This window comes from Lolium rigidum, chromosome 3, assembly GCF_022539505.1.
Source record: "Lolium rigidum isolate FL_2022 chromosome 3, APGP_CSIRO_Lrig_0.1, whole genome shotgun sequence".
Lineage (NCBI taxonomy): Eukaryota > Viridiplantae > Streptophyta > Magnoliopsida > Poales > Poaceae > Lolium > Lolium rigidum.
The window spans coordinates 234120870-234135372 of NC_061510.1; the positions used below are offsets into that span (position 1 = coordinate 234120870).

Here is a 14503-nt window from a genome sequence, read left to right on the forward strand (position 1 = left end):
AGTGGCCCTTTTTTTTACATGGAACGTGCTATTCCTTTAAAAGATGGACGACTCAACAAATCCGCTGGCCGGCTCGGCCCTTACAAATTCTGGCAATGCCTCCAACTAACAAGACTGGAGTTCATGCCCACGCACACCATAGGCAGCAAGATTTTTTTGACTGTAACTACGGCGGGCGTGAGCCAGCCTGAACAAATATTCAGTTAAGTTGCCTATGAAGCTTTTCAGTCTCTACAAGATGGGTTCAAATGAACCAGAGTACACGGAGGTTATGAAGGAGAAGAAGAAAGGAAAAAACGCACACCACCAACAGACAAGACTAAGAAGAGAAAAAACAAAGTGGCCACCCCTCAATCTAGGGGACGGTTGGCCGATGAGAAATCTCATCACGACCCAGGCACAACAATCACGAGGAAGAGCTCCAAGGACACGAAGGAGGGACAACCCAGCTCGAGGACTCGCCGGAGTAGTCGAACGACCTTGGTCCACCGAGACCCAGCACCAGCATTGCACCATCGACGTAATCGAAGGGCAGCGCACATCCGAGACCACACTACGCACCGACACCACCTGTGTCGAGGGTGTGACCGAAAGGTTGCGCACGGCCGAGACGAAGCCACGACGCCTGTGTGCCACCGACTGGAGTCGAAGGGCATCAAAAGGCAGAGACACCCATAGTTTACTCTCGCATGGAGCACCCGCCGCGCGCAGAAGATCCCTCCAAGGACCCGACACCAGAGCCCAACAACCGGCAAGAAGACGCCACCACCACCACTGCCACGGCTCACCTCGCATCGGAGAGGAGACCGCACCCATGGCCGCCATCTGCATCACCATGGGGCACACCATGGCAGACGGAAGCAGCATCCTCCGCCACTGATGGCAAGACAAAGGGGCTCCACACCGAGCCATGACGGCCCCCCGGGTGAGAAGCGCGTCACCACCATGGCCGCCACTGCGAAACCACGGCACCCGCCATCCCCAACGGCAAACCGCTGCAGGCTGATAGCAAGGTAAGGAGGAGGCGACTCACACAGCCACTCCACCGACCACCAGAAATGGAGAGCTCGACGACCCGAACCAGCAACACCACACCACGTGGAGGCAAACCGCATCGAAGACGGCGGCTCCGCCAGCACCATGCTGGCAGGAGCACTGCACCAAAGCAGCAGCACCTCCAGACCCGCCCGACGTGCCGCCCGACGCAGCCGCGCCGGCCGCCACCGCCAACACCCACCGCGGGCCGCCGCCCGAGAGCCCCCACCACCCTCTACGGAAGAGTCCGCCGGAGGAGCCACCACACGTAGCAGCCGCGCCGCCTCGTGCCGCCGCCGTCCGGCCAGCCCTCGAGCCGCAACAGCCGGAAAAGGGCGCCGAAGCCGGGCCACCCAGATCCCGCGCGTAGGAGGGCGCCCCGCCGCCACCACGTCGCCAGGGCTTTCCCCGACGACGGCCACAGGTGGCGGCGAGGGCAGGGGAGACCGGGAGCTTGCGGCCGGCCGGATCTGGGGCGCTCCGGTGCGGCCGGCTCAACCGCACGGGAGCGGAGGGGGGAGATATTTTCTCCTACAATGTTCTTCAGCTTTATTTATTGAAATGGAGGGAGTATAAAGCTAGCAATTTAAAGTTTTAAACGAGACTAGTTCCATTCCATCTAATACTGGGCCAAACAGGCGATCGGATAGAACGAAGCGTCGACTTTGTGATTTACCCCAAAGCCCAACCACGCCTACTCCGACGGCGATATGCTCCTCGTCGACGGCGAACCCGTCACCTCCTCCTCCGCCCTCTCCGGCTCCTCCCGCACGGTGCGTGCGGTGACGCCCATGCGCGTGAACTTTGACGCGTGCTCCCTCTCTCTCTCTCTTTTTATCGTACCGACTCTCGGTTCTCGCAGGGGAGCAGCGGGAGGGAGCTCGTGGCGGCGCTCATGGGAAACCCCGGGCTCTGCGCCGCGTCCGAACGGCTCAGGGCCACTCCGGAGAGGCGGATATCGTCGGGGCCTGAGGGGCCCAGGAACGTGTACGTGTTCCAGAGGGAGTACGCCACGGTGGATCCGGCGCGCGTAGAGGTGCGTGTTCAGGTCCTCGCGGCTTTATCAGTAGAGATTGGGAGTCCTTGGTCTGATCCTCGTCGTTCTAATCAGTTTCTGCGTTCAGGGAATCGAGTTATTCCTGTGGATGCTTAGTTCCATGTTTTGTTGCCGCAGAGGTGTTTTTTCATTTCCCGTGGAGGAAATCATACTTGTTCCATACGGGATAAAGGCCTATTGCTTCCTGGTAAATGAGGATTAGGCAGGCAACTCCTGGAATCACTATGGTAGTTTAGATGCATTTTTTTTCAACTCACCCAAATTATAAGATTAGCTGGATAGTAACTCAAAGCTGTAAATGCATTTTACTGAAAGATATAAGTTGTCCTTGAATAGGAAAGCCAACTTGCAGGAACACCAATCTTAATTTCGCAGATGCATTTGATGTAAAGCTTGGCTATACCTGATTGCCTGACTAATTTTGAGTTTGTGTTGCTGGTTAGTTAGCATCCTGTTAGAGCGCATTATCATTTTCTGGCAAATTTCACTCAAGCTGCCATTCTTCTTAGAATGATTACAGCATTGTTCTGCGTAGAGCCTAGACTGTTCAAATTGCATGATTTGTGAGTTAATCGGCTCTTTTTCAACTGTAGTTAGTGGGCACAGATGAGATGACTACATGTGTGGGTGTTATTATTCGTAACAACAAGACTGGAATGTAAGTGAAATGAAGCGAGCGTTTTATCTGACCCTGTAAGACTTTACTTTCTTCAGAAATTCATCTATGTTCTCAAATCGCAAAAGGAAAGACATTCATTCATTTTCTGATCTTCCATTAATTCATTTCAGGATTTCAATTAGCCATATGGACTTTCCAAAGATTGTAGAAGGAGGGTTCAAACAGATGCTAGAATTACTTGGTGCTGACAATGCACCATTTGATGTTTGCCTCTTCACCAGTATTTTCCCCTTTAAAAATACAATAAGCGCCATTGGGAACATTCTTACTAGCATTTGATTGCAGGTTCACCTGATTGGTGCCTTCGATGATTCGTCTACGAAGATTGAATTCATAACTTGTTGGGTGGTTAAATTTCTTTTAGATCTCTTGTTTGTCACAATATACACGAGGAACCATTTAATTACAACTATTCGCCCTACAGGTAGTCCATTCTTCTGGAGGGAAGCGCAACAAGCAGGAAGGATACTCCCATCCACTTTGCTGCAAGATAGTTGAAGTGTTGCATAAATACGAGCAACAATTCCACCTTCGGTCTTTTTGTGTTCTTGGGAACAACACTATGACTGATTCTTATGGCAATGCACGACCAATAGTTGGTGGGTTTGTGGTTAGTGATTTCCTCACATCTGAATCTATTAAAGCATTGATTAGTACTGTTTTTAGTACCTGTGAACGCCATATTTGTAAAAGCAAAACCTTGAAAGCTGTGGCACAGAGGAACATTTGAGCAATCCAAAAGGAGAAGGAAAAGGTGTGAGAGGAAATTCTATTTTGTCTGCATCTTGGACTACCATTTCATTCGCTAATTTGTGTAATCTGGAATTATTCCTGCACGTAACAGTTCTTCTCCATTTCGAAAAAAGCGTAACAGTTCTTCTAAAGCATTTTTAAACATACCCTACTTTAAAAGAAGTTTTCTCACAAACAAACACCCGTGCTGTCTCAGATGCAAACATCATCTGGGGTTGTCACTCCTGCAAGCTTTGAAATGGCTTCAAGGTGTCCTGATGAAATAGTCAGAAGAATTCGTGTGAGTGTTTCTTCTTATGATCCAAATTGGAAAGCAAAGTTGCTGGAGACTTACGACACACATGCTGATATTTTCCAAATTGCCCCTACCCGCTGGTTCGTCTCTTGTATCTTTCCATCAATTTCATGCACATGATAAATTGAAGATGTTTATACTTTGTAGCTACATATTCTGCCTTTTCGTCTTTAAGTATTGACCTTGTATCCCTGAACAATAATCTATGGACATAGGCGTTAGATGACGTCACACAGGTTGCTGTTTGGTTCAGTCTGATCTTAAAAATTTCCATAGGTGAAGTAGTACAAGTACTGATTGGAAAGAAATGTTGGTATTTTCATTATTGCAATAGGGAAAATTCAATATGTTGCTTGAATTATCGTAATCATACTCCATATGTGTTCAATGCCCCCTACCCCTATGATGAAATGCTCTACAGTGGTTTTGTCACTTCCTATAATTCGTCACTGAATTGAACCATGTGTAGGAATCATTCATATTCATGGGCAGGCCATGTTCAGGCCCAAGATTCGACCCACTATTGTATTCCAGCACGCAATAAATATATAATTGTTTGCGGAAAATAATAAATTATAATAATATTTTCAGTCTTTGGTCCTTGCCCAACACCTTAGAACAGAAACCAAAAGGAAATGTCTTCTGGCTATTTTAGTAAAGGGACTTCTGTTGTCATGCATATAAACTGCATCTTGCATAATACTTTGGGAAATTTTAAGAGTATACATATTACATAAGTACTTGTGCCTCCTTACTTTGTTAGTTAACTAACTATTCTGTGTGATATAACTGTCTCTTGTCCTACTTGTATAGGATGCCAGACTGGGCAGAAATAGCATTCTCACTTAACGAGCTTTCTGACTCTGAAGTCTTGCTTCAGTGCTCCACTTCTCCAGCTGCAGAACCACCTCATTTTGTGGAAACCGACAGAAGGTGTGTGTTCTTTTTATCCTAAAAAAAGTAAAAACTCTATTGCATGAACCATTTCTATCATATCTTTGCGATTTACTGGTAAGTGTGAGTGCAATCTTTCTGTTTATTTAGGTATGACTCATGAGCCATGATTAACTAAGATCTTAGATCACCTGCATAACTGAAACAACGGTCTGCCTTTGGAAGAGATTGCCGTATGTATAAATCTTGCTTTGTACTTTCTTGATGTAGGAAATGGAAATACTTGATGGAGAATCCAGACTGGGAAGACACATTTCCAAAGTACAGCCCCCGGGTCTTCCATCGGACCAATGATGGAAGTTGGTCAAGGCAATCTTAGCATCATCATGTTATTGTCATTTATTGGTGCTCTACAAGCGGAACAAAATAAGCCTCATTAGCAGCAGTGATAGATTATGGTCACACCAGGACTTCTTCAATCGCAGTCAATTTCTCCATATCCGTATGGTCCTTTTACCTTCAGTTATCACATGCATTTGCCATAGATGATTCGAGAATTACCTGGATTCTCCATGAAATGTGTATGGTGAGAATCCGGTCTGAAGTCAATGCATTAAGCATGGTTTGGTGTGTTTTGCCGTGGATTCATGCATATTTTGTCTGTCGTTCCTTGTGTGACCTTTGAAAGGTAAATCGTTTGCATGCAAATTTCTATTGTGGGCAGAGCCTCGAAGGTTAGGATTTGTTGGCTGTGGCAAGTGTTTTTTTTTTTTTTTTTTTTTTGCTGGGTGGTTTGCAACGTTGTCTGAAATTTCTGAACTCTATTTTGGTCACTTGTGTTCTGCTCAGAAGATTCAAGGGTTGTTTGGTTGCATGCCCATGTAGCAGAGGTGATCTTAGAGATGTCGGTGGGATCCCGCCAACGTCCCACTTATAGTTCATTTGAAAATTTCTAGTTCAAATTTTGGTCAAACTTGATCTTACCAATCTTCTGTAACTTTGAACAAATTCTGTCATCATTCAGTATTATATACTGAATTTTGGTTATGTGATATTCCTTCAGCTCTCTGGTTTAACTTTTAACCAAACTTGGTTCAAAATCTGAGCATCTAATTTAGACACTATAGAAATTGCGATGGTATGGTTTGAATTGTGCTACTCCCTCTCTCGCCATTAAAACGATGGCCTTTTGGGCGTAGTATTGGTCAAGCTTTTAAAACGTGACCATCAATTCTCAAAAGAAAATCAGACATGTGGAAATTGTTGAAATATTGGGCCTACACTTAATGGCCCATACTAGATTTCAGATTTTCCTATAAATCTCAAAGCCCACATAATGGAAGCCTTGTGAGTTTGAGCCCAAGTTGGTGGCAGCTCACTAGGGAGTGGCAAGAGGTGAGAAGTTTAGTCCCACATGGAAAGTTGGGAGGAAGTTAGACCACCTTATAAGGTGGGTTGTTCCACCACTAGTAAGTGAGTGAGAAAAGGAGTGCTACACGCTCCTCCTCCTCCTCCTCGCTCGTCTCGACACGACACGACACGAGGAAAACGAACAGAGTCCTAGACGGACGCGTCACAGTTAGTCGGTTCGGGTCGCTCCCGGATCGTGGGCTATCTGTAACCGACTCAAAACGTTCGTGCGACGTGGGCGTGGCCCACGTTGTCTAGGGTTTTCTGAGCCTATATAATCTCTTGCCCGGTTACCGCAGAAACATACTGAATACACGAGTTAGTGTTTTCACCTCTCTCTGCTTGCGCCGCCATCGTAGCCTACTCCATCCCGCGCGCCGACGTGCATCGGCGAACGGGAGAGCAGGTCTCCGGAACCGCTCGTCCTTGCGATCCTGTACGGGAGAGGGCGAATTAGGTTTTTGGGAAGCGCTATGCGTGACTGCTCAAGCTCTTCATCACGGGTCGCCTTCCGTCCAAGTCGGGCGGTGCTGCCTACCGCCGTCTTCAACGCCGTCTACTACGACCCGTCGTTCCCGTCATCAACAACGTTACCGCCGCAACATCGTCTCGCTACACCTTCACCGCCACCTCCACCGGATCGGTACGTGCGACATATCTCGATCTCGTTTAGCGATGGATGTTTTCATCGTTTGCTCTGCTACTATTCATGTTGATCACTGCATCTAGTATGTTCGAGTTTCACATGTTAGTAGTTACTGTCGTCATGCTTAATATTCTGAAATTAATCATGGAAATTGTATCTAATTATCCAACAGAAATCATATGCTTGGTTTTATGATACTTTTGCAAACTAGTGCTGTTGGTAGATTTGATAATTTTTCTGTAGTACAAACTAATAACGTAAGTCGCATTTTGGAAGCAATGCCAAAACTCAAATCTCGCTTTCAGAGACAGGTGGGATGTTGGAAAGGGTTCTCTCTTTGATCTCGGCATCTACGGTAATGTCGCCAGAGAGCTCCATTGATAAGGGCATCTCCAGTGGCCTAACGCTCTGCATCCGTTTTTGACCGCGCGGTTGAAAATGGCGCTAACCCCAGAGAGCTCCATTAATAAGGGCATCTTGAGCGCCTGACGCTCTTGGTCCTTTGCAACCGCGTGGTCGATAAATGGGCTAAACTTCAGCGGCTTGACGCAAAATGTTCGGCATATCCGGACGCAAACACAGCTTAAATTTGCGCCTTAATGTGTTTGCGCGGTCACGTGTCCGCGACCTGTCTCCACGAGCCCGCCTGGCGGCGGGAGGCCGCATCATTTCGGCTGTGCCGAGGCTGCGCCAGGTCTAGCGGGCGGCGACTGGTCTTCTGCGCCGTCATCAATGGCACGCGCCTTTGTGTCCTGCGCTCGTTCATCCTTAAAAGGCCACCGACAATATCCTGCCATCGCCCACACCTCCCTAGCCACGCTTGCACCAAAGCACACGGACAACACACCGTGCCACCGCAAAGCCATGTGTAAGAAGAAGAATGACCACGAGGCTGGACCATTGTAGGAGGCTAAGGAAGAGAAACCGCGGCAGAGGGTCCCCATTCTCTCCACGGTTGCCAAGATGTTCTACGACAACTAGCAGCCGTGCGTCGGATGGAGCGACGTGCATCTGTTGGGCGGGTGGCGCCTCAGCATGGCGTGGGTGCCCATCACGCCAGTGCCACATTTTGGCCATCAACGGGACATAGAGATCGAGCACCGACACGTCATCCTCCCTCTAGATCTCCTCCACGACCCCGAGTTCGCCGCCGACTCCCCCACGTGGGACAACTACCACCAGCGGCACATAGAGCTTGATGAAAGGCGTGGTTCCTCGGTGACAAGGACTTCAATTTCGGCTATCCGCCATGGTCGCAAGGGTCGCGTATGCGGCCACCTACGCTACCACGTCTGCCTCCGCCGCGGGACGACTCGGAGACTTCATCGCCAGCGTCTTCCACGCGATCCAGTTGGCGCATCAGGAGGGCAGGCAGATTGAGTTGCCGGAGGAGCTAACTGAGGACGAGGCGACGAGGCTCAGCATCCTCATATCGGAGATGATGCAGCCGCCACCGATGCCTCGGTACGCCGTCGATGTCATGCCACCAGGCCTCTCAGAGGAAGAGTCTTTGAACCTAGTGCTACAATAATCGGAGCCGCCTGCTCCGCCGCCTCTGCCCCAGTGGCCATCGGCGGTCGCTCCACCTCCACCTCCACCACCGGCCGCATCGGCATATGCTCTGCCGCTTTCGAACTAGCCATGGTAGATCCTGGATGTCGTTGGCCTGACCCAGGTACCCAACGACGACGAGGAGTAGGCTAGGTTTAGGATTTTAGCGGGCCATGACATTTTTATGTTTTCATGTTTTATATTTTTAACACTATGTAACTTATTTTATTTAAATGAAAAAATGTGTGACCAGTGTGTCCCGCTGGGGCACCCCTAGACGCAACAGGAAAATCGTCGCCTAAATGCCATTTTCCCGCCTGCAACCGATGCGGACGAACTTGCATGGTCACCCTTTTTGCATCTGAAATGGGTCCAACCACTGGAGATGCCCTAATAACAAAGAGGGAGAGGGAAGAGTTCTTGACTCGCTAGGCCACTGGTGGCATGTGTTTTTTTAGAGAGAAACCACCTATTTCATTAATAGAAAATCAAGTTACATTAATAAACAAACATGGAAACTAACATACCAGAAAACGAAAACAGTGCACCTAGAAATTTTGTAGAAAAAAATCTAAAAGATAGGAAAATACAAAACTATCCATGGTTTCCTGCACTCGCTGAAGCCAGCCGCCGCCGCTAAACTCCAACACCACCTAGAAGCACAGTGGAAGAGATACCGAGCCTACACATTTGCTAGTTCCGAGAGAGCACTTTGCCAACGAGGCTTTGTTAGTAGTCTATGAACAAGCTCGATGTAGGCAGCGAGGCACATGTTATTGTGGCACGTCAACCGGTGACATCCATGTGCTTACTTGGACCGAGATTCACCACAACCCATTGACGAAGTCGGAAAAAGGTCAGATCCACCACCTCCGAACCAACATCCTTACTCTAAAGCATCCACCCGGTCATGAAGACATGGTGAGAAAACCACGCTATCGATCTGAAGGATTATCAAGCATAAATCGCCATCAACTCCGAAACGCTGTTATAAAGGTCATCGTTGGTGTGAAAATAGAGTTGAGGTAGATTTATTTGAGGGTGTTGATTCCACAATTCAACGACGCACCGTAACACACAATCGCTAACCCTAGGTACATAGTGGAGGAACAAGGTGATTCTCCTTCCTACCGCCGGAGCGGCAAGTGGGTCGCCGCCGCCTCTTTCTCTGGACGACAGGAGACGCGACGGTGGCATGTGTTGCGCTTGCACGTCACTTCGCGAACGTCCACAAATGTAAGGTTGGACAGCGCGACGGCCTTGAGGGCTGTACCCGTTGTGGACAATCATCGACGCACACCACTACGGCAGAGGTTTCCTATCAATGGGGAATCTATTCTTAACCCGCTCCCGAATTTAAAATTCCAAATTTCTAGCTTGTCTCCTGTCTAATCCCGGCACAAGAATCCCTCGCGGTAACGGAAGCCATTGCCGCCGCAGGCACCGGCAGCCAACCTCTCCCACGCCCGGCAGCTCCCCCCGAGCCCGCCCATGGCTCCGGCTCCGGCGTCGAGCGGCCGCATCCGGCCGTGGCTGGTCGTTGGCGACCTGGTGCTCGCGGCGCTGTGGGTTTGCGCAGGCGCGCTGGTGAAGCTGTTCGTGTACAGCGTGCTCGGCCTCGGCGGGACCCCGGAGGGCGAAGCCGCCAAGGTCTCGCTCTCTGTCGTGTACATGTTCATCTTCGCCGGGCTCGAATCGCTCACCGGCGGCGCCTCATACAACCCGCTCACCGCCCTCTCCGGCGCCGTCGCCTCCCACGGTGGCCCCGCCCTCTACCTCTTCACCGTCTTCCTACGGGTCCCTGCCCAGGTGAGGCGTCGCCCTGTCTCTCCCTTTTATCTACTGGAGAGGAACGTGTAGCTAATTTTTTCTTTTATCAAGAGAGGAACGATTACAATTTGAGCAGCACATAGTACATATTTGAGGGGCACATAACTAATCGATGAGGTTTTGTCGTTTCTACTCTACTCTATATTCCTATCGACATACCCATGCCACAATGTTAAGCTATAATAGTCGATATAGCAAGCGGTGCCAAGATTTGAGTTTTGGCACCTGTATTTGGCCACATTCTGGATGCCCTAAAACTAAGCTATTATGACTTTCATTTTTATGTTCTAGCGCACAAGTGGATAAATATGATGTTAAACAAAAGAAAGAAAAATCTGAGTGTTGTAAACAACAAAACTAGATACTCTAAATAGCACCGAATTTTGTCTTTTATCCATAGACCACCACACATGTCATCCCTCGGCAAAATGTTGCATGCAGTTAGAACACATTAACAAATTCGTTGTGAAAACAAATCAGATTTTTTTAAATTTTGTTTGCTATTTTATCTTTTTTTATTAGAACAGCCGAGCAGGAGCATATGAGCTTGGGTTCAAATGTGAATTTTCGCTTTGCAAACTATCAAGGCATGTCAAAGAAGTCTAGCATAGTTAAATTTAATGCTACTCATCTGAAGGGGTGAAAATACCAACTGTTTGGGGATGTGGTATAGTCAGCCTTATTATCTTGTGATCAATTTTAGTCAATTCATATGTAAATTGACTGGAAAGTATCTGTGTTGGCAGTGTAGATGATTTCTAAAAATTGGAGAAGAGGGGACATAAAAGGTGTGACACTAAATGTTTTGTTTCTAGTCCACATGAAATCGGTTACAGGGGAGAGACGAACCATTGGATCTAACTAATCGATGGTGAACCATAGACGTTTCATACTTTTTCTGTTGCAAGGAAGATGTTTCATACTTTTTCTGTTGCAGGGAAGATGTTTCATACTTTTGTAAGGGGCAGAGACTTATAAATATATTTCTGAAAAATGACCACTTTATCTTTGGTTGAGCGGCCTATTTGGTGCAGCCATATTGATTTATGCATCTGCGTGTTATCAGGTGATTGGGGCGGTTCTAGGAGTGAAGCTCATCCGAACAGCTTTCCCTCAAGTAGGTAAAGGAGCTGCGTTAAGCGTCGGCGTTCATCACGGAGCATTAGCTGAAGGACTGGCAACTCTTTTGGTTGTTATGGTGTCAGTGACACTTAAAAAGAAAGAAAAGGGATTCTTTATGAAGACATGGATCGCGAGCATTTGGAAAATGACAATTCATATCCTTAGCTCGGATAGTACTGGAGGGATTATGAACCCTGCATCTGTAAGTGCTTTCTACACCTATGGTCATAACTGATCTAGAAACTGACCTCTTGGATTTGAACTACAACACATGTGCGTAACTTCCATATGAATCGAATACGAAGTAATACTATGCAAATGCATGTATGGCTGCACCAATTTTGTTCTGGTTGCAAATAGGTTTCGGCTAGGCAGCAGTTCATAGTACTTCTGTTTCGTTGCATATAATATGATCGATTGAGCTGTACAATGTACACATTATCCAATTGTCAACTTCTGTATCATGATGATATCAAACTTAGGCTGTAAAATCAAGAAGTTTCTAAGATTGCCTAAATGGCTCCACATACATACCTTTTCTCATTGCCTCAAAGATGGTCCATTCATGCTATCAAAGACTCACATGATGATCATGGTATATCACATCAACTAACTAATTCTCAGATGTTCATTCCTACATAATAGCTATCGAGATTAGTGCTATATCATGAATTAGTTTTTATCCCCAAAATAGTAACACCTGACATGCATTACTTGCTACATCTTTCAGTTCTCTAACGATTTCCTATCTGTTAAATTTTACAGGCTTTTGCTTGGGCTTATGCTCGAGGAGATCATGCGACATTTGACCACCTATTGGTATATTGGCTTGCACCCCTCCAAGCAACCCTGCTAGGAGTATGGATTGTTACCTTCTTAACTAAACCGAAGAAGGTAGTAGATGAAAACAAGAAGAAGAAATAGACTAAGGAAGTGGTTGGGGAGTGGATGTACAGTACCTTCACCTGGGTTCAAGTCCACGTGAACATGAATTCAATCCTATTAGTCTTTCCTTCAAAAAAGAAGGGATACACTTGTGTTAAAGTGGTTTCCACCATTTGTTCTGGAGCAAAACTTCAGATCCCAACATTACTATCATTTTGCTATAAAAAAATGTACATTTGGGATCTGTCAACATGTCAGAAGCCTCTTTAATGTGTACCTCTTGTATCTTAGCTTAAAATTGTGTTAAAGCTGGTACATAATTGTTTCAGACAGGTTCTGAAAACAGCAGGGAGATGATACAGCTCGAGTGCGATAAAAGTGCCACAATTCTTGAACCCAGCACTTGTCTCAAACTAACTGTTGCTGTTCACCAACATGCTATCAGATATCAAAACCTGAAATTTTGGCTCAGGACTTCCTGTACTCCTTTTTTCAGGCTAATAATTATTCAGTGCCGATGGAGCATGTGGTCGGCCCGCCTACCAATCTGTTTTTATCTAATTCTGGAAGATTCTTGTATCAAACTATTTTCATGCTTTATCGCGTCTACTAAAGATAGGAGATCTAGAGAGGGCACTGCTCCATCAGACAGGATAGCTCGGGTAATAATATAAATGTAGTTTTACAATTGTTTTCTACACACTGCTTGAACACCATAAATAGATGTCGAAAATTTGACTAAATTCGGATGTATCTAGACACTCTTTAGTGTATAGATAACATCTGAATTTGGATAAATTTTTAGCATCTTCTTATGGACGGAGGGAGTACAATAGTGTTCATACAAGATCAAGAAAGTAAGAAACTCGAAACAGTAGCCCCTGTGCGTATTTGTATACTGGCGAGCTGGGCGTTGGATTTTTTTCTCAAGGTTCGTTTATTTGCCACCAGGAACAGAAAAGTATTTCCTGTTCCAAATGGGGCTGCAAGACGAGCGCAATTGGCCCATTGTGTGGTCCAGGTCCACGCGACATGTTTCTTGTCTGCAGGGCATGTTAGCCCATCAAAAGTGTTTCACGTCCTTCTCCTGCCAGCGGTGGCCCAATGTAGACCCACTACACTAATATTTGCTCTTTAATTTCTTTTCATTTTGAAAACATATTTCGTCTTTCATTTCTGGTGTGAGGTCACTATCAAGGGATTCTACTAATCGAACAAGCAACACATAAAGTATAGCGTGAATACTACAAATAGGAAAACTGGAACATAACCCGAGCAGGTATCATCTTGATATGACCGGCACTCGTGCTAGAGGAAGCATTTTCATTTGCTTTCCTTTGGAAATGTAGAATATTCAAATGATCGTTCGAGAAATGGGACATTGGATGTCTCAAAACTTTTATAAGTGCACATGCAGTTGTGGCTATGTGTAATTCTAAGTGCACGCAGTGTGCACTCTCGTTTTAATTAATAAATGTCTTAAAACTTATAAAATTATTCTAGAGCAGAAGTTGTCAGATGACCGAGGCACACTACAGGAATAGCCCAGTGTGCCGATGGCCGCGCGCCCTCGGTGTAGCCTGGAGAGCCGTCGGCGTACACTACGCCGAGGGGTGCCATTGGCGTAGCCCCCCCAGGTAAGATCTGCCTCGGCAGAGCCCACGTGGCCGTCGGCTAGCCCCTCCCCTCGGCGTACGGGCCCTCGACGTAGCAAGCCTAGCGGCGATGTCCGTCTGACGGACGTCAGCGCTACGCCGACGGCCTGCCCCTCGGCATAGCAAGCCACATGGCGCCTCCCCGTCGCGTCCTGGGCGACGATACACCGACGACAAGGCCCTCAGCATAGCCTGCCCCGTGTCGTCTCCCAAAATCAGCCAAACTGTGCCTACGCCCCAGTTACGATGATGGCCTGGCCGTCGGCATAGGGCTGACGATTTGTTCCTACGCCACAGCTACGCCGACGGCAAGGCTCTCGGCATAGAGTTGATCTTTTTTTGCTGTTTTGCTTGTTTGGCAGCAGGAAAAATTACAAAAATTCACATATAAATTCACAGGAACTGCACACAAGCAAAATACACATAACATGAAGTGCAGATATCAAACAGACATCGTAGTGTCATAACATCATCCAAATGTATATAGTAGTGTCATAGCATGAACTAGAGATACATCGGACTACATGTCTAGCTCGAGGCCAAAAGCCCTAATGATATCCTGGGAAAAGCGGGCTAGAACCGAGCTCATCACTGTTGAACTTAGGCGTATGACAATGATACTGCGCTGCAGTAGAAGCTGCAGAAGAACCACGAGGAGTAGTACCGGGGGAAGTATCGGGAGAAGCACCAA

The 14503-nt window shown here is 47.1% G+C and overlaps 2 protein-coding genes across 2 annotated transcripts; both read left to right on the top strand.

The window, feature by feature from the left end:
• Positions 1 to 1713: 1713 nt before the first annotated feature.
• On the top strand, positions 1714 to 5348 carry LOC124703142 (protein N-terminal asparagine amidohydrolase-like). The gene is made up of 9 exons (XM_047235357.1): positions 1714 to 1808; positions 1898 to 2071; positions 2686 to 2750; positions 2882 to 2975; positions 3057 to 3116; positions 3196 to 3381; positions 3721 to 3899; positions 4633 to 4752; positions 4984 to 5348. The coding sequence occupies exons 1-9, from the start codon at positions 1746 to 1748 to the stop codon at positions 5090 to 5092; spliced, it is 1050 nt and encodes a 349-aa protein (XP_047091313.1). The 5' UTR covers positions 1714 to 1745; the 3' UTR covers positions 5093 to 5348.
• Positions 5349 to 9493: 4145 nt separating this feature from the next.
• Positions 9494 to 12433, top strand: LOC124699123 (aquaporin SIP2-1-like). Its single transcript, XM_047231480.1, has 3 exons — positions 9494 to 10129; positions 11217 to 11474; positions 12038 to 12433. Exons 1-3 carry the CDS (start codon positions 9812 to 9814, stop codon positions 12194 to 12196), a joined length of 735 nt encoding a protein of 244 aa, XP_047087436.1. The 5' UTR covers positions 9494 to 9811; the 3' UTR covers positions 12197 to 12433.
• The last annotated feature ends 2070 nt before the right edge of the window (positions 12434 to 14503 follow it).

Bases quoted from the DNA above. Each gene is read 5' to 3' on its own strand.
- LOC124699123 (XM_047231480.1), top strand. From the start codon at position 9,812: ATGGCTCCGGCTCCGGCGTCGAGCGGCCGCATCCGGCCGTGGCTGGTC. The intron at 10,130-11,216 runs GTGAGGCGTCGC...GCGTGTTATCAG, and splicing joins TCCTACGGGTCCCTGCCCAG to GTGATTGGGGCGGTTCTAGG. The intron at 11,475-12,037 runs GTAAGTGCTTTC...TAAATTTTACAG, and splicing joins GGATTATGAACCCTGCATCT to GCTTTTGCTTGGGCTTATGC.
- LOC124703142 (XM_047235357.1), top strand. From the start codon at position 1,746: ATGCTCCTCGTCGACGGCGAACCCGTCACCTCCTCCTCCGCCCTCTCC. The intron at 1,809-1,897 runs GTGCGTGCGGTG...CGGTTCTCGCAG, and splicing joins TCTCCGGCTCCTCCCGCACG to GGGAGCAGCGGGAGGGAGCT. The intron at 3,900-4,632 runs GTTCGTCTCTTG...CTACTTGTATAG, and splicing joins CAAATTGCCCCTACCCGCTG to GATGCCAGACTGGGCAGAAA.